Source organism: Rhincodon typus, chromosome 13 (genome assembly GCF_021869965.1).
Source record: "Rhincodon typus isolate 14 chromosome 13, sRhiTyp1.1, whole genome shotgun sequence".
NCBI classification, from domain to species: domain Eukaryota; kingdom Metazoa; phylum Chordata; class Chondrichthyes; order Orectolobiformes; family Rhincodontidae; genus Rhincodon; species Rhincodon typus.
In genome coordinates this window covers 50,266,048-50,284,410 of record NC_063344.1, presented here as the reverse complement: position 1 = coordinate 50,284,410, position 18,363 = coordinate 50,266,048, and the positions used below count along the sequence as shown (strand labels likewise).

The following is an 18,363-nucleotide window of genomic DNA, read 5'->3' as shown; positions in this document are numbered from 1 at the left end:
ACATTTACGAGTGTTTCTGGATTAAAATGCAGTTTTCAGGCAGTATTCTCCGAATTAATAACGCGATAGTTACGCATCTTCGACCAATGTAACAAAGGTTGTTTTAAGGACGACTTGACATATGAACCTAATTGCAATGCATTTTTCTATCGCCTCGCATTGTCTCTCACTGGGCTTTTAACTGAAAACTGTTAGGTGAGCATTGACTACATCTTCATAATATTTGGTGTCCATCTCTACGCAAACTCCTGTTTGGATATTTCGAGTTCTTTCTATGGGGGTAGAGTGGGGAGAATATTATTGGGTAGAAAGTCCTCTTGCTTAATGTTTGAGAGACGATTTTACTCTAGGAGTTTTCCTAATAATGATTTTGTTTAAAATCTCCCTCATTTTTCTTCCAAATGTAAGGACCAAGTTTTAATTGGCGCCATTAACTGACTCTGGGAGTTGGAAAGCAAACCACAAACATGCTGATCGCCTTCTCATTAAAATTCGCACCTAAAAGTGTACAACTGGGGCAATGGATAAAGCTATGCTCGTTTTCAAAAAGCGAAATAAACTTCAAGATCGATCTCGAGGTCCTTCCTTGTCTGTTTGCACATTTTGCTACTTTATGGAGAATAACCATTTTAGGACAAATATTCAAGCCGAGAGGCTGCCACATAATCCAGTCGAGATTTCTTGTTCTCTCTCTTTTCGATCATATGGGAGGCTTATTCAGTTTGCTCGTTCTCCTGTTTCTTGTTAAACTTTCTGTTGGAGCAACGTTCATCTCGAACAGACGTCAATTTATAGCCGCCAATTCCTCCCCCCACCCAGCTTTTGCCAAGATTCTGCCTCTTTTTAAACCCTGACACAACATTGGATCCGGCTCTGCATCTAACAGTTTCTCCTTAGCACGTGATGGAGCACAGTGAGACTTATATAAAGCCCTGCAGTCTACACAGCCAACTGAACACAGGCAGCCAAGCGATAGAAAAGGAGCTCCATGATTTCTTAAGTAATCCCGATATTTGTCAGAAGTTTTCAGACACTTTGTAAAACAAGTGGTAAGCATATTGTTTAGATGATGTTCTTAACACAATACTCTAGATTGATCATGTTGTCTACAAAGACTACTGCAGTGATTGTAGATTTCAGTTTAATCGTATCGAATAATAAAACTCAAAATGTATTCTTAAACCGTTTTAACATTGCCACGGGTTTTAACATGTTTGGTTTAACCAATGGTTCAGACTGACATGACTTTCATTCTTTCAGTACCAGAGTCATTTCGGTGTAAGAAAGAGTAGGACGCAAAGAGATGGATAACTCCAATGGGACCACCATTCTTACAACAGCCAGCCGTACGGCGAAGATTGCAAGTGACTCCAAGGACAACGAGTACCTGTACATTTTAATCGTCATGTCTTTCTACGGAGTCTTCCTCCTGGGGATAGTGTTGGGCTACATCAAATCGAAGAGGCAAGAGCGGAAAGATGACACACTGTTCTTGTATAATGACAGGGGGGAGTGGGCTGGGCTGAAAGCGGTGCACATGCCCCTGGTGTTCAGCGCCTTGCCAGAGAGCGTGGTGCCCGCGCTGACTTGTGCCATGTGCACCATGGAGAGCAGGGCCGGCTCAGAGACGGCACAGGAGGACGTCCAAGTGGCTGTCCCAGAGGGGGTCAATGGGACGGAGAGCCTGCTGAGTGACTTCTCCATCAGCGATGAGTGCAACCCTCAGGCCCCAACTGAAACCCCCCGTTCAAACGTTTTGAATGGAATGGCCTGATCAGAATGCCATGCGTGGCTAAAGTTACCATTTGAAGGGCGGACGCTGGCTAAATCCTATAGGATTGGGACTGGACAGATAGTGACCAAATAGAAAGTTTCCAGCCAGATCCAACTGTACACACGCACATACAAAAGGTTCGTTTTTCAAACCAGAAATGCATACATCTCCTTTCCAAAACAAAAGTAAGACGCTTTTGCAGTTGTACATTTGTTTACACTTATTAGGCAAGTTCAAACACAGATGGCAGCAACAATATATGGTGTATAATATGCATATTATTACATCGCATCATAAGACATTGCTATTTCACAGATTGTTAATATCGTAGGTTATGTGATCATGGAGACTTTTTAAAAAAATCAGTTATCTGTGGACAATATACCTTTATCTGCTGAATACATTTTTTAAAAAAGTAGGATATGTAGAGGAGTCTGAACCACACAGGCTTCAGCCTGGTGTGAAATTTAAAAGCGGCGACTCGGGAAAAGTGCTGCTTTAAAGTCGTACAGGCAATCAGCCTCGGAAGCACTTGAAACTGATGAAATTGACGTTGGAGTCTCTCAGAATTTCCACGATGTCTTCTATTATTTTTAAATTAATTTGTAAAAAATGTAAATAGGTTAAACTGTAATGTATGTGTAAATATTTATTACTGAGTTGGATTAAAACAATCTGAAGTTAAAATCATCAGTGGTCTGCGTCTATTTCAAATGTGAAAGTCAGATGTCATGAATCCCCGAGTAAATGCACCGCCTCAGTTGCTGGCGAGCCAAGGGTGGTCCAGAGTTCACTGACTTTTCTGAGTACACGAATCTCAAGGCATGTTCTCGATATTCCCAGGATCAAGACGGGGACAACACAGGGGTCGCACTCCTGACCGCCAGGATGAGCGCTCCACATGACGCAATGTGCCGTCGCAAATCGTGTGAATATGCACATTTCTTGGCTGCTTCATAAACATCCCGTCTGTGTGATTAGGAAGCTGGAACATTGGAGGAGGGTTAAAACAACAGAATAAACATGAGGTCTACGTTACACTGTCAACCACTGAGTTTCATATAACGTAATTCATATGTAATTCATATAACGTTAAATATTACAGTAACTCTGGGTTTTATGAAATTAACTTTGCAAATAAATTTGATCTACTTAGGATTATCGTGGTTTAAAAAAACTTGTAGGTTACATTTATTAGAAATATATTTGAACATTAAACTCTTTTGTAAAGTACCTGGATCTGCATCTTAAATGCTGTAAACTGCAGGGTTATGGGCCGTGTCCAGGAAGATAGGATGACAAAGGGCGTCTGGGTGTCTTTGGGTCAGCATGGACAAGATGAGTGAATGACCCCCTTCTGTGCTGTATCATTTCTATGTTTCTAGGGTTCCATTGATGACCATTGACCAAAACTGGTATCAACTTCAGAGTACTACCGAAATGCTTGATATGTTTGAACAATACAGCTGTATAAATTGTGCTAAGACATTACCTCACTCGCAAGTGGTGATCTGACACTTCTGTATGATTCAATAGAAACAAAAGGCTTGTCAAAATACTTTACCCAAACAGTGCCAGTGAAATATTTAGTCAAAAGAGTTCCATGGCACACAAATAGTTCAAAGTTAGAGATGTAAGAACTTTAACTAAGACTTGTCCAGTTTACACTGAGACTTTTTATCGCTTCAGTCAAGGAATGCACATCCTGGAAGGAACAGATTGATATTTAAAAAGATAAACTTTATGCATATTCTTACACAGTTAATCCAGCATATTGGAAAACTTTTCTAAAAAATGTTTACTTAAAAGCACACAAGTTATAAATTATTATAAGAGATATACTCTCCACGAGAGCTGGGAAGTTCATACGATTTGAAATTATTGCAATGTGGCAACACGAAAAGGGTGCAACAATTTTCTTACGTTCTGACTTGCTCCAAAGTCCGGAGTGCAATAGATGACAGTCAAATTTTGAAATTCCATATTTGAGAGATATGCTTAATGTGTAAAAATCTGTTTGCTTCATTGAGGTCTGCAATGGTGAAAATGTTTTCTTGGGATTAATAACAAAAGTAACAGCTCCTTGATGCTGATAATGTCTTTTGCAGTCATCTGTTCTCTTGGTGCATTAGAAAGTAGGTTCTTCTTAAACTTGATTAAATGTATTTCATGAAGATAAGTAAGTGTAGTACTAACATGTTAGAAACATGCTAAAGAATGTCAAAGAAAGTGAAGTTTCTGTCTTTAAGTTTCACTTCAGAGATTGAAGTACAAAATCTAGTCTGGCACTTCAATGGGGGAATGCTACAGTGTTTACATTTTTCAGCTGAAATATTAAACTGACGCCCTGTGCTCTTCCTTGGCTAGATGTGAAAGATCCCATGCAGCTTCAAAATGTTCAACAGAGATGCAGTCTGCAGAAAAACAAAATTGAGTGAGAAATAACCATCTGTGGCTTTCTATGGAGATTAAGGAAAGTGTTAGATTATAAAGGCTTATAATGAAACCATTTTAGAAACCAGAAAATGACTGCCAAAACTTGATAAATGGGAAAAAAAGTAGAAAGACAGTGAACACGCATAAAATATAAACACAAATTATAAGAGCTTTTGTGTGCGTGTAAGAAAGGAAGAGAATACTAAACATCTGTCTCTTAGAAGCGGAGGTGAGAGAAATTATCATGGGGAAAGAGGAATAGGCAGAGACATTGAATAAATAATTTGTGTGTCTCTTCAGGGTAGAAGATACAAGTTATATACCAGAAGCAGAGGGTAACCTAGGGGATAAGAGCATAGAAATTGTGGTAAATAATATCAGCAGATGGAAAAAGTCCTGGGAAAGAACTTTATAGAAAATATTGTTTGCCAGTGAGTGTACATCCTATTCATTATCAATATATTTACACAGTTAATCCAGCACAATGGTAAACTTTTTAAAATGTTCACTTGTTTCAAACCGAGTTATAAATTATTAAATGCCACTGTTAGGTCTAGCATTGCACACCAATAACAGAATACTTTCTTCTATTAAATAAAACAAAATAAATTGCCATTTCCTAATAATGACAATGCAGTAAAAAGATTTTAAACCCTTTTTTATGACTAAAATCTGACCAATCTGTGACAATGCTGTCACTTTAAAAAGGTTATTTTGTCCTTGGTTTTTTTGAAGAGAGTTTGTAAAGGCAGAGATGCCAAAGAGTCTGGGGAGTAACAGTTTAACAGTGGAAGGGGAGTAGCCAGATCTCCCAGTTCAGGCTTTTTTCTAGTTTATTTTATTGGAGCAGTCACAAGATGTTTTGAGAACCAGAAGTGTTGCAAGCATCAGTAAAGGATTCCTCTGGCTTTCTCTGAAATCTCTTTCTGGATGTTGTTCCCTCCCGCCTATAAGAATGTGCATTTGAATTTACCTTTTTGCAAAGGGTTGTGCCTATAGGAAGTTATTATATTGGAACAGTTCATTAGTTAAGTTGCTGTATCAGGTTGATTGGGTTTTCCAATAGTTAAGTTACTCTAAATTCCACTTATGTTTGTTTTTGTTTCGATTGTAATGTTTGAATAAATTTTGTTTTGTTTAATGCTGATTGGTTTGACTGGTTGCATAACACCTGGAACACCCACTTTACATCTGCCTTTAAAATAAGAAAAAGTTAGGGTCTAGGCTACCTTCTTAAAATATTTTGAAGGGGTCTGGCCTGACCCATAACAAATCCCAGGATCTAATGGCCTCCATTCTAGGGTTTCTAAAAGAGACGACTGTAGAGATAATGGATGTGCAGAAAATTATTTTTCCAATAGGGTGGAACGGTGGCTCACTGGTTAGCACTGTCTGCGTGGATTACCCCTCACAGTCCAAAGATGTACAGGTTTGGTGGATTGGCTATGCCAAAATTTCTGTAGTGTCCAGGCTCGGTGGATTAGCCATGGCAAAAACAGGGTTTTGAGGGTAGGGTGAGATGCTCTTCAGAGGGTTGGTAAAGGCTAAATGGCCTCTTTCTGCTCTATAGGGATTCTATGATTTTTTTTTGATTCTGAAGATAGAAAGTTAGCAAGTGTAGCATTGCTTTTGAAGAAAGGAGAGAGAATAAAAAAGGGAACTTTGACATCAATCTATTACAAAGTCTTAGAATCTATCATCAATGAAATCCTAAAAGCACAATTAGAAAAACACAGGATGGTTAGAGCTAGTCAATGGAGTCTTGCAAAGGATATCCTGTTTGACAAATTTATTCATAGCTGTAACTAGTAGAGTAGATAAAAGGGGACCAGTGGATTATAGTACACTTGGATTTTCATAAAGCATCTGGTAAGGTGCCACATAATAGGTTAATTCACAAGGTAAGTGCTCATGGATTAGGTGATGATTATGCTAATATGGAAGGAAGACTGGTTCATGGACACAAAGCAGAAGTTAGTGATATATGTGGCATTTTTGTGATGGCAGGTTGTTACTATTGGAGTTCTGCCAGGATCTGTGTTGAGACATCAACTATTCACAACCTTTTATAATGACTTAGACAAAAAGACATCATCAGGATTTACATGAATGTAATTGTACCACACTTTTCTTTCAGGAAAACTAGCTGCAATCTATATTGTATCATACAGTTTTTAACATAAACTGGATACTGTGAATGTTTCAACACATTTGATACTTCTTTTTGGGTCATTCTATTTTCAAATTGCCTGAGCTTTTCTTAGTTTCTCTTTAGCTTTTAGTCCTTTTCTCTCCTTAGCATAGATGACAACCTTAGAGGCAACCAGCTGCCGTTATCATTCTACACCAATGTTTTCACCTCCTCAGTGTGAGGAATGATTTGTTTTCCGATCAGTACTTCCCTATGGTGACATACCTAGGATCAGAAAGTCATTAGTTTACTCCTTTAGACAAATGATTAAACAACACCCTATTGCTTAAATCATTCCATCAGATCTATTTCGGGAATAAATATATATTTTTATTTTTCAAAGCAGTCAATTGAATTAAATCACAGTAACTCATGGTAACCAAAGTGGTAATTTACTGTCCGATAATCCAAAGGCCCAGACTAATGCTTCAAAGAAAAACCAAAAGAACTGCGGATGTTGTAAATCAAAAACAAATACAGAATTTTCTGGAAAAGCTCAGCAGATCTGGCAGCATCTGTGAAGAGAAATCAGAGTTAACATTTCGGGTCTGGTTCTGAGGAAGGGTCACTGGACCCGAAACATTAACTCTGATTTCTCTCCACAGATGCTGCAAGACCTGCTGAACTTTTCCAGCAAATTATGTTTTTGTTAATGCTCCAGAGACCTGAGTTCAAATTTCACTATGGTAACTGGTGGACTTTAATTTCAGTTAGTTCATAAATCCAGAATAAAATGCTAGTCCTAGTAATGATGACCAGGAAACTACTGGTTTGTTATAAAATTCATCTGAAATGGCCTAGCAAGACACTCAGAATGAAACCCCAAAATAAAAGCTGGAAAAGAATAAAACTTGGTATACCCCGCAGTGTCAACCAAAGTACAAGAAATGACAAAGGCATATTCTACACTTTCCACTCAGTTAACACTGCAAATTCCTCCTCACTAATATATGAGGACCTGTCCCACAAACTAGTTAAGGAACAGCCTGATGTAGCCATACTCATTGCATTGTACCCTGAAGCTGATACTTCTGACTCCTCCATTACCATCCCCTGTTAAGTCATGTCCTCCTGGCAGTACAGACCCAGCAGAGCTGATGGAATACTGTTGTAGAGTCAGCAGGAAGTGGCTTTGACAGTCCTCAGCACTGACTCTCGATCTCATGAATTCCTATGGCATCAGGTCAAACATGGACAAAGAAACCTCCCGTTATTAACTTTGTCAGCCAAGGCATAGAGTTTAAGAGCAGAGAGGTAATGTTGGAATTGTATTGGAATTGGTTAGGCAAGGGCTATTGTGTGTAGCCTGGAATCCACATTATAGGAGTGATGTGATTGCATTAGTGAGGGTGCAAAGGAGATGTACAAGGGTATTACCTCAGCTGCAGAGTTTTAATTATGATGAGAGATTGGATACATTGAGGTTTCTTCCTTGGAGCAGAGGAGACTGAGGGGGCACATGATTAAGATGTATAAAATTATGAGGGGCATAGATAGAGTAGTCAGGAAGAAGCTTTTTCCTCTTCGTTGGTGACTGGGAACATAGCTTTAAGGTAAGGGACAGAAGATTTAGGGGACATTGAGGAAATGCCTTTTCACTCATAAGGATTGGGAATCTGCCTGAAATGATGGTAGAGGCAGAATGTTCATCACATCGTAGAAGTATTTAGATGTGCTCTTATGATGCCAAAGTATACAAGGCTGTAGACCAACTGCTGGAAAATGGGATTAGAATAGTTTTCTGCTTTTGACTGGCATAGACTCAATGGGCTGATGGGCCTTTTTCTGTGCTGTAGACCTCTATGATTCTATTGATTACCCACACCACCATCCAACTTCAGACAAATCAGCAATTCATGTTGGATCTATTTGGAAGAACAGCCAAGGGTATCAAGGGCACAGGATGCACTCTGTGTTGGGAACTTCAATGCTCATTACCAAGGAGTACTGACCAAGGTAGCCAAGTCTTGAAACACTATCAGATGGTACCTCTGGCAATAAAGGAAAAGCCAACACTAACCTCAGCTTCACCAATCTGCCTGTTATAGGTATGTCTGTCCATGGCAGAATTGATAGGAATGACCACTATACAGATTGTGAAGATGAAGTTCCATCTTTGCATCAAGGATGGCCTCTCTCATTATTTGTGGTGCTGCCACCTTCAGACAGGATATATTCAGATTCTACAGTTCTAGCAATTCAAAACTGTGCATTGATGAGGTGCTGTGGACCCTTGCAACAGCAGAATTGTATTCAACAACAATTTAGGACCTCGTGGTCAAGCATATCCTGCACTCTGCCATTGCTATCAAACCAAGGGATCAACCCGAGTTCAATGAGGGATGCAAGAGAACATGTCAGGAGCAGCACCAGGGAGACATAAAGATAAGAGGTGCCAATTTGGTGAGGCTACAACATAAGCTTTATTGCATACTAAACGGTAGAGAACGCTTGTGATAAACAGCAAAAAGTAATCCAACAACCAATAGATCACATTTAAGCTCTGTATTCCTGCCACATCCAGTCATGAATTGTAGTAGACACTGAACAACTAATTAGCGTAGAAGGCTCTACAAACATCCTCATCCTCAATAGTGTGAAAGAGCAGTATAACTAGTGCAAAAAACATGGTCACTCATATGCAACCACCTTCTGCCAGAAGTGCATGAAAGCTGATTCATTTCACCCTCCTCCTGAGGTCTCCAGCATCATACACATCAGTTGTCTGCTTATTTGATTCACTTGGTGTTTTGTTAAGAAACGACTGAAGGCACTGGTTGCAACAATATCCTGACAATATCCTAGCAGGAGCACTGAAGACTTGTGCTCCAGAATTAACTGTGCTCCTAGACAAACTGTTCCAGTACAGCTGCATAACTGGCATTTACTTGACAATATGTCCCAGTCACAAGTAGAACAAATACAATTTAACCTGTTGCTGCCTCACCAGTCTATTCTCAGCCATCAGCACAGTGATTGAAGGTGCCATCAACAGTGCTGTCAAGTCAGTGTCAGGAGCTACTTAGCAATAATTGCTTACCATTGCTGACTTTGTGTTCCACCAGGAGCATTCAGTACCAGATCTCAATTCAGCCTTGGTCCAACATGGAAAAAAGAGCTATATTCCAGAGGTAGGTGGAGAGTAACTGCCTTTGACATCAAGGCAGCATTTGAAGTTTGGCATCAAAGAGCTGAGCAAAATTGAGGGAAAGATTTCCACTTGTTGAAGTTGTTTTTATTATTATTGTTAATAACAATTTTGTTATTATTGTTTCTGAAGGTCTATCATCTCAGCCATAGGGCATTGCTGGAGGAGTTCCTCATGATAGTGTCCTGGCCCAAACATCCTCAGCTCCTTCCCAAGATCATCCCTCCATTATAAGGTGAGAAGCAGGGATGCTCATTGATGGTTGCAATGTTCAGAACCTTTCAGAACTCTACATATACTGTGTCTGTTCATGCCTTTGTAGGGCAACAATCATACTTGAACTGATGATTGGAAAGTAACATTCATGTCACTCAATGCCAGGCAATGATCATCTCCAACAAGAGAGAATCTAAACACCTCACCTCAATATTCAACAGCATTTCTGTTACTGAAACATAAATTTCCTGTGGGTTAGCATTGACCAAATATTCAAGTAATCCATACATATACTGTTTCTGAAAATTTATAATAGTTTATATGAACATGATACTTAGTTGTTCTAGTACAATGAGTATGATTGCAATTTTTTAAATTAATTGATTTTAATTCTTTTTGCACACTTTAAATACTGTGATATGTCTTCATTCAGTTAAAAAAAAGTAATCAAATATTTTAACCCATGCAGAAGGTCATTGGCCCTGAAATGCTGACTTTGGAGTAGTCTGCACAGATGCTGCCGGACCTGCTGTGTCTTTCCACAATTTCTGTTTTGTTACAAACATTTTAAACTTGTTTCTTGAGTTTTCAAAACTCCCATCAATAGCTGTCTCTTGTACCTATTGTTCTGTTTTTTTTTAAGTTTCAAAACTATACTTTGTTTATAAGTCACCTGTAAGTAAATTCATTAAAGTGCAAAACTGTTCCGTACAGACTTTGCAGAAATTACAGTAGAAATTTGATATTCCTCATTAAAGCTTTAATTCAGTTGCAACAAACAAATCATTTTCTAAAATGAGCAACTATTTCCATTCTCATTAAGGCTACAAGCGTCTCTCGAAATGTAACAAGACCCTTGTTATATTTTGGTGGAAAGACCTTAGATGGTGGTCTTTCCCCATTGTGCTTTGGTGGCAGCTGCCCCAGGCTTTAGTGTGTCCCTCAGCACGTAGTCCTGGATATTGGAATGTGCCCTGCAACACTCGGTCGAGGAAAACTCTTTGCACAGGAAGGCCAGTAAGTATCATATCATTCAGTTTGTTAGACAGAATGAAAGAGTGTAGAGCTCCCCCATTTCCCAATTCAAATGACTGTCCCTAATTTTACTGCCTTTATGCCTGGTCCAATATCAAAGTTATAAGTACTGGGATTAATCTTGATAAAAGACTAAGACAAATCTTTTGAACATGCTGGGGCTGAAGCAGACATGGAAAATTCCATTAATTATTTAACCACCGTGATTTACTTCCAGCTTTCGGCCACAAAACCAACAAATTAAATAAGGTTATTGTATTTATCTCTCCATCACCAACCATTCATCACTTTAATTGCCTTCTTGCTCCATCTTTCTAACTTGCTGCAGCTGTTTTCTGTCTTACTGACAGGAGCTCCTTGTTTGTATTTTAGCAAAATTGGTTACATTAGTGGATTATTTTCCCTTGGCTAAACTTTGGCACTGGATTTCCCAAGAGAACACTTACCATATCTGCTTGATTACCAAGACCATGCACGTTTACCTGTGTAACATCACTTGCCTGCAGCATGTGACTCAGCTCATCTGCTTTTGAAGCCATTATCCATACCTTTGTTACCTCCAGACTTGACTATCCCAACGCTCATCTCCACAGTCTCCTATTTTTAAACTGCATATAACTGAACTTTTGAAAGAAATTTGTACATTGTCTCTCACATCAAACCTTATTCACCTATCGTCCCCTTGCTCACTGACCTACATTGGCTCCCATTCAGTGACACCTCAACTTTAAAATTCTCATCTTTTGTTTAAAAATTCCTCCATGTCCTTATCCTTTCCATCTCAGTAACCTCTTCTAGCCCTACAAATACTTAATTTTCACCTCTTATGAATCCCCTATTTAAACACTTAAGCATTTCAAATGTGCCTTCAGCTGTCCAGGTCCTAACCTCTGGAATTCCATCCGTAAAACTCTCATTGTCTCTAACTCTCTTTCTGCCTTAAAATGTACATAACAAGAACCAAAATTTGCAAAACCAGAACTGTTCTGAGGAAGTGTCAGTGGACCCAAAACATTAATTCTGATTTCTCTTCTCAAATGCTGCCAGACCTGCTGAGCTTTCCCAGAAACTTCTGTTTTTGTTTACATCTTATCTAGAGGTCCACTGACACAACCACACTTCCATGTGATCTGATGTCACTATGAATTTCAAGTATGCTCATTACTTATATTTAGTACAAATACATGTTTCCTTTTATCCTACATCTCTCCTACAGTTACTTGCCCTTACTTTCTTTGGCATCTTACTTTTTTTTAGAATTTTTTTTTTAGAATTAGGTTTTATTGTCACGTACTCAAATACAAAAGTACAGGTGTACAGTGGCCATTTTCAGATTGTGCCTTGAGAGAAATTAAGAATCTGCATGACCTCCTTGTAATGTTAAGGTGAGAGTAGATGTTAATTTCTGGTGCATTGTATCAAAGTCAGTGTGTTTGGTGTCTGCAAACTGAAGTAGATTTAAAGCTATAAAAGCAACATCATTTAATAAAGAATCATAATTACTATAAAAGACATACATTGTCTCTGTAATCTATCTTCTATTCTGGTGAAATGTAACATTTATCTGGCTCTCACTCTGATTTTAGCATTGTAGCATCTGAAAGGATTGATACAGTCTTTCTAGTATCCAGTTTAAAAATAATTTTGCTGCCAAATACTTTATTCTCTGTGTATCAGATTGTTTCCTGTGGGCCTGAACTATCAGAAGAGTCAAAATCTTGCTGCAGGTCTGCCACATTCTCTAGGGATACTTCATACAGTCCCTCTGCACCCCTTTTGCCAGGACTCCTGCAGACTCCTATGGTTTGTGTTTACTTTTCTTCACGGCCACTGTACTTGTGATCCTCTATAAAACCAGTTGAGTGGGGTTCCCACTGGCAGAGTTCCTTTCTGGTTTGTACTGCACCCTGTTCCTTTATGTGCTCGCTGCTGGTGTATTTTCCATGTGTTCATTTCTTCCTTGTCTCTGTAAGTACTTGTAATTTACGTAACATTTAACTCAGTGTGACTGATTGATTTCTCCTTGTTGTTTACTGTGTACTCTGTTTGGGCTTTCTTCCATGCTTTTTCAGCTTCTGCATAGGCTTTTCCATTTGGCAGTTCAGTGCCTTGATGAGCCATGATGAACCATGAAGAATATCACCATCTCTGAGCTTTACATCTGCTACCACCCCTCTCCCCAACAAGTTATGGATTGCTGATCTAGCAGCAGACCATCAGTAGGCTTTACTTTAGGTTGTTAGCGTACTTGTTGGGTTTCCGTCAATTTTAACCATATGTAGAGAATGGTAAGAGAGGACAGCTTATCTGGAGTCCTACAGACCCAGACTCAAACTCCATGTGATCTGACATCACTATATCATAGCTCCTTTCAAATATACACTATCGCAGTACTTAGAGTAAAGATATAATTCTCCTTACTCTACAGAACTGAAGAGGGAATAATATTAGGCATAGCTTTTTGGGGGTAATTAATTTAAATTTAAACTTCAGTGACATGTGCTGCTCTGTTTAGATTGGGTTCTGGAAGATTGTTATCATTAGCCCTAGGCAAAAATTATGCCTCAGAGGCAATACAAGAAATTGTTTAATTTTGGATAATACTTTCGTGACAAGAGAATAAATTGAGAAATTAGAACTAACATCATGAAGATATAACTAAATAAGAATGAACTTGAACATCACAATAAATTGATCTTTGTACAAAATTAATGCATCCACATTACAATAGTTTTGAATATTAAAGTTTTCCAAATGATATGCTTATACAGAATATGAGGAAATCTCAAAAAAAGTTGAACATTTTACTAAGTGACTGCCAATATTTTGCTATCTGCATTTTGCATCTTTTTTTATGTTCTTTAATTTACTGCAGTGCAACATTATGTGTGTCCAATTTGTCATACTTGCTCCTATACATTTAAAAGAATGTGTCAGCTCAGATAGAATGCCCATTTAAGGCAGAAAACAATGAATTGTGGTACATGATAGCACTTTAGTCCAGAGGGTGTGGACAATGATAGGACAATTGCTTTCTATTGTTGTGGAAAACAGATTCAAATTTCAAAATCTGCTGATAATACCAAACCTGTAAGTGTGGCAAAAACCAAAGACGACACCAAGTTACTACGACAGGATCTCAAGAGGCTAGCAGAATGAACAGGCAAGTGGCAGACAGAATTTAAAACAGAGATGTGTGAGGCAGAAGAGATAGGGAAAGACAATATAGAGCTAGTGGTGCAGTTCCAAAGAGTGTGCAGGCAGTAGGGGAACAAAGGGTGACGGAAATGAATCTTTGAAGGTGGCAGGACATATCGAGAGAGTAATTAGCAAAAAATATATGTTCTTCATATTAGAGGCACCAAGTACAAAAACAGGGAAGTTATCTTGAACCTGGGTACACCTGTAGTTGGGGAGGAGAGTATTGCTAGAGTATTATGTCCATTTAAGGCAGGCTGTGAAGGTCTTTAGAGGCTGCAGAGGAGATTTACTAGAATGATTCCCAGGTTAAGGGTCTTTAGTATAAGGTTAGCTTGGAGAAGTTGGGGTGGTTATTCTTGGAACAAAAAAGTCTAAGGGATGACTTGATAGAGATGTACAAAATGACGACGGGTTCAAATAAGGTAGACCAAGAATCATACAGTCCCTACAGTGTGGAAACAGGTCATTCAGCACAGAAAGTCCACACCAACCCTCTGTAGGGCATCACACACATCCAAATCCCCCATCCCCCATGGCAAATACATCCAACCTGCATATCCCTGGCCACTATGGGGCAATTCAGCATTGCCAATCCACCTAGCTTACACATCTTTGGACTACAGGTGGAAACCAGAGCACCCAAAGGAAATCCAGACAGACACAGGGAGAAGGTGCAAACTCCGCACAGGCCATCGCCTAAGGGTGTATTTGAACCCAGGTCCCTGGTGCTATGAAGCAGCAGTGCTAACCACTGAGCCACTATGCAATAGTTGATGACACATGATTAGGGAACAGATTTAAGGTTTTGGGCAAGAGCTAGAGGGTGGATATGTGGAAGAACATTATTACAGAGTGGGTGATAATAAACTGGAATTTGGTGCCTGCGAGGATGGTGGAAGAGGAGATGATAAATGATTTTGAAAGGAAATTAAACTGGCACATGAAAGAAATAAAATAGTAGGATTCTGGTTATGGAATGAGGGAATTGGGTCACTTGTATTGCTTTATAGAGCATCAGCAAGGTTTTCATGGACCAAATGAGCTCTTTCTGTGCCATCATGAGCAAGATTTAATGTGAGCAATAGGAGTTTCACCTATCTATTCTAGAATAGATGGGAGCACTATATTACCATTCTCCAGGAGGCCCAATACTGTTAAATCCAATCAGGCACTTAGCTGGACAGAGTCAGTGGCCCATCTGATTAAGCCTCTGATAGGGCAGAAATCTGGCACTGAATGACTGCTAACCAATCACATGCTAATAGCTCTGCAGTACTATCAGCACCACCAGGACTGGTGGCCACTGCTGGTATTAAATTGAGGTCTTCACCAGGGATTTCCAATGAACAGATTCCTTGGACAGAGGAGAGCACACACAGGAAGGGGCTCACAGATGAATGTGGGAAGGGACTTGGAAGCAATCTCTTCCTGTAGGGATATGGGGTGAGGGAGGTGGAACATGTTGTACGTAGGTCACTTGAAGCTAGTAGTGGTCTAGGTTGGGCTCAGATATCCATCTTTCTGGACTAACTAGAAGACTATTGTTTTGCAGGCAATATGATTCTTGATAAGTAATGGAATGAAAGGTTATTGGGGTAGGTGAGAATGTGGAGTAATCAAATCTGCCATGATCTTATTGAATGGCAGAGCAGGCTTGAGGGGCTGAGTGGCCTACTCCTCCTAATTCATGTGTTTGCGTCAAGTTTGTTGCATTATTGTGACTGTTTACAGGTTGTAAGATGTACATTTCTGCAGAGGCTGTTAGAAGGTCAACAAGACCCTGGTCTCACTCGCACAAGCTCCTTTACACTGAGCAAGTCCCTGTGACGTTATCACAATGGATGCTGCCAACTGCACGGATCTCCTCAATTGCCTTTGCAAACCCCTTTTAGGAAAATGAGTGATGTGCTCACTCCTGTCCCCATGTCTCAAGTTGAAAAATCAAATATTAGGCCGGCAATTAGCATGCCCCCAGCAGGGAGGTGGCCAATTAATGGTGCAAGGATGTTGCTTGGCACAATTAGGGTGCCTAGCCTGGGATGTCACGTGGGATCATGAACAAAAAGTTGGCCACTGCTGCTGATATAAAGGTCTCCTGCCCTCACCTTATTTTTTTCCTTTCGGCAGGAAAATTTGAAACGGTGCATAAATGCAGCCAAAAACATACAATTGCTGCCATATTCACCAGCTGATCCTGTTGGTGCATGTAGCCATGGTCCTGTTGGCAAGTCTATTCTCCACCTTTGTGCCAATTCCTCAAGCCTGGCACAATGGATTCCCAAACTTCTTCCTGCCAACAATCGAATAGTGCAATGGGCAATGAAAAATTGTAACATATGGATCTTTGGCTCAATAACTTGTTAATTGTTTTCTTCAAAAAATAGTGAGTGATCTTTCAAGAGATGTGCCCTCTTGCCTTTCATGATATCAGAGACCGGTGTGATTATGTTGGATTGCTGCTGCAATTTTGTTTGTTTACAGGGTGGGTGGATGTCTGGTTTGTAGGTGTAAATTCTAGTCCTGTAACTCTGCCATAGAATCAGCAAACTGACATCACGTGTTTTTAATTTTAAAAAATGAATGTGCAATGTTATGTCCCATTCTAAAGTTGTAGAATCGGAGACTTCACTTCTGTGATTTCAATTACTTAGGTTCTGTGCCGGAATTATGATATATTGAGAAATTATGTGACACGTACTCTGCTTCCACCTTTGTGCCATCTCCTCGAACCAGGCACAATGGATTCCTAAACTTCTTCCTGCCAACAATCAAATAATGCAATGGGCATTATATAGGCATTATTGATGACAAGGAGCCTAAGGTCGGTGAAGAAATTGACGCGATCATTATCATGAAAGAGGTAGTGTTGGATAAACTAATGGAGCTAAAGGTAGGCAGGTCTCCAGGCCCTGATGGAATGCATCCCAGGGCACTAAAAGAGATGGCGGGAGAAATAGAAAATGCACTCATGATAATTTTCCAAAATTCACTGGACTCTGGGGTAGATCCAGCAGATTGGAAAGCAGCAAATGTAATGCCACTGTTTAAAAAAGAAGGTAGACAAAAGATGGAGAATTATAGGCCAGTTAGCTTGACTTCTGTAGTGGGGAAAATGCTTGAATCTATCATCAAGGAAGCAATAGCAAGGTGTCTAGATAGAAATTGCCCCATTGGGTGGTGCAGCATGGGTTCATGAACGGCAGGTCATACTTAACTAACTTACTGGAATTCTATGAAGAAATTACGAGTGCAATGGATAACGGGGACCCAGTAGATGTGGGGTATCTGGATTTCCGAAAGGCATTCAACAAGGTGCCGTACAAAAGGCTGCTGCATAAGATAAGGGTGCACGACATTACAGGCAATGTATTAGCATGGATAGAGAATTGGTTAACTAACAGAAAAACAAAGAATGGGAATAAATGAATGCTTTTCTGGTTGGCAATCAGTGACTAGTGGTGTGCCTCAGGGATCAGTGTTGGAACGGCAATTGTTTACAATGCGCATAGATGATTTTGAGTTGGGGACCACATGTAGTGTGTCAAAGTCTGTGGATGACTGTAAGATGAGTTGTAGAGCAAAGTGTGCAGAAGGGTCTGAAAGTTTGCAGAGGGATATGGATAGTTTAAGTGAATGGACAAAGGTCTGGCAGATGGAGTACAATGCTGATAAATGTGAAATCATCCATTTTGGAATAACAGTAAAAAGGACTATTATTTGAACAGTAAAACATTGCAGAAGGACCTGGGTGTCCTGGTGCATGAACTGCAGAAGGTTGGTTTGCAGGTGCAGCAGGTAATTAAGAAGCCTTTCCTGATTGGCCCAGGTTAACAACCCCAATCAAGAACCTTATGGTCAACAATGTCAACCTGGTCCCCATCACTACAACCCTTCCTCCCACATGTCCAGGGATGTAGGCCTGGTCTTTCACTTGTAGCTTCTCTTGCGATATTTTTGCCCCATGTCCGGTTCCTCTGACTCGGACATGGACACAGGCAGCATGTACCAGACCGTGGCCTGTATCTTGTGTCCAGAATATCTTGGGAGAGTTTTCTCCTCTTCTTCTGGCATCAACAATATCAAGGCTGCATCCATCTTGGACTCTGAGGTTTCCTTGACACTGGATGGAGGGGTTGAACCTACGGTTTTTGACAGACCTTCTGGCTGTACTGAGGGGCCAGGTACATTTTGCTCCTGCCCCGTTTGTGAGGTAACAGCTTTCAGGTGATCCATGTGTTTGTTCAGGACTGTATCATCTACACAAACTTTGTAAGTCATGGGACCTGACCTTGTGTCGACCTTGCCTCGTACCCATACAGGGCCATTTCCATGGTTCCGGCACCAAACTTCAGCCCCTGAATT

At 40.0% G+C, this 18,363-nt stretch overlaps 1 protein-coding gene across 1 annotated transcript; it reads left to right on the top strand.

The window, feature by feature from the left end:
- Nucleotides 1-909: 909 nt before the first annotated feature.
- Nucleotides 910-2,461, top strand: kcne4 (potassium voltage-gated channel, Isk-related family, member 4). The gene is made up of 2 exons (XM_020528699.2): nt 910-1,049; nt 1,261-2,461. Exon 2 carries the CDS (start codon nt 1,304-1,306, stop codon nt 1,772-1,774), a length of 471 nt encoding a protein of 156 aa, XP_020384288.1. The 5' UTR covers nt 910-1,049; nt 1,261-1,303; the 3' UTR covers nt 1,775-2,461.
- Nucleotides 2,462-18,363: the final 15,902 nt, after the last annotated feature.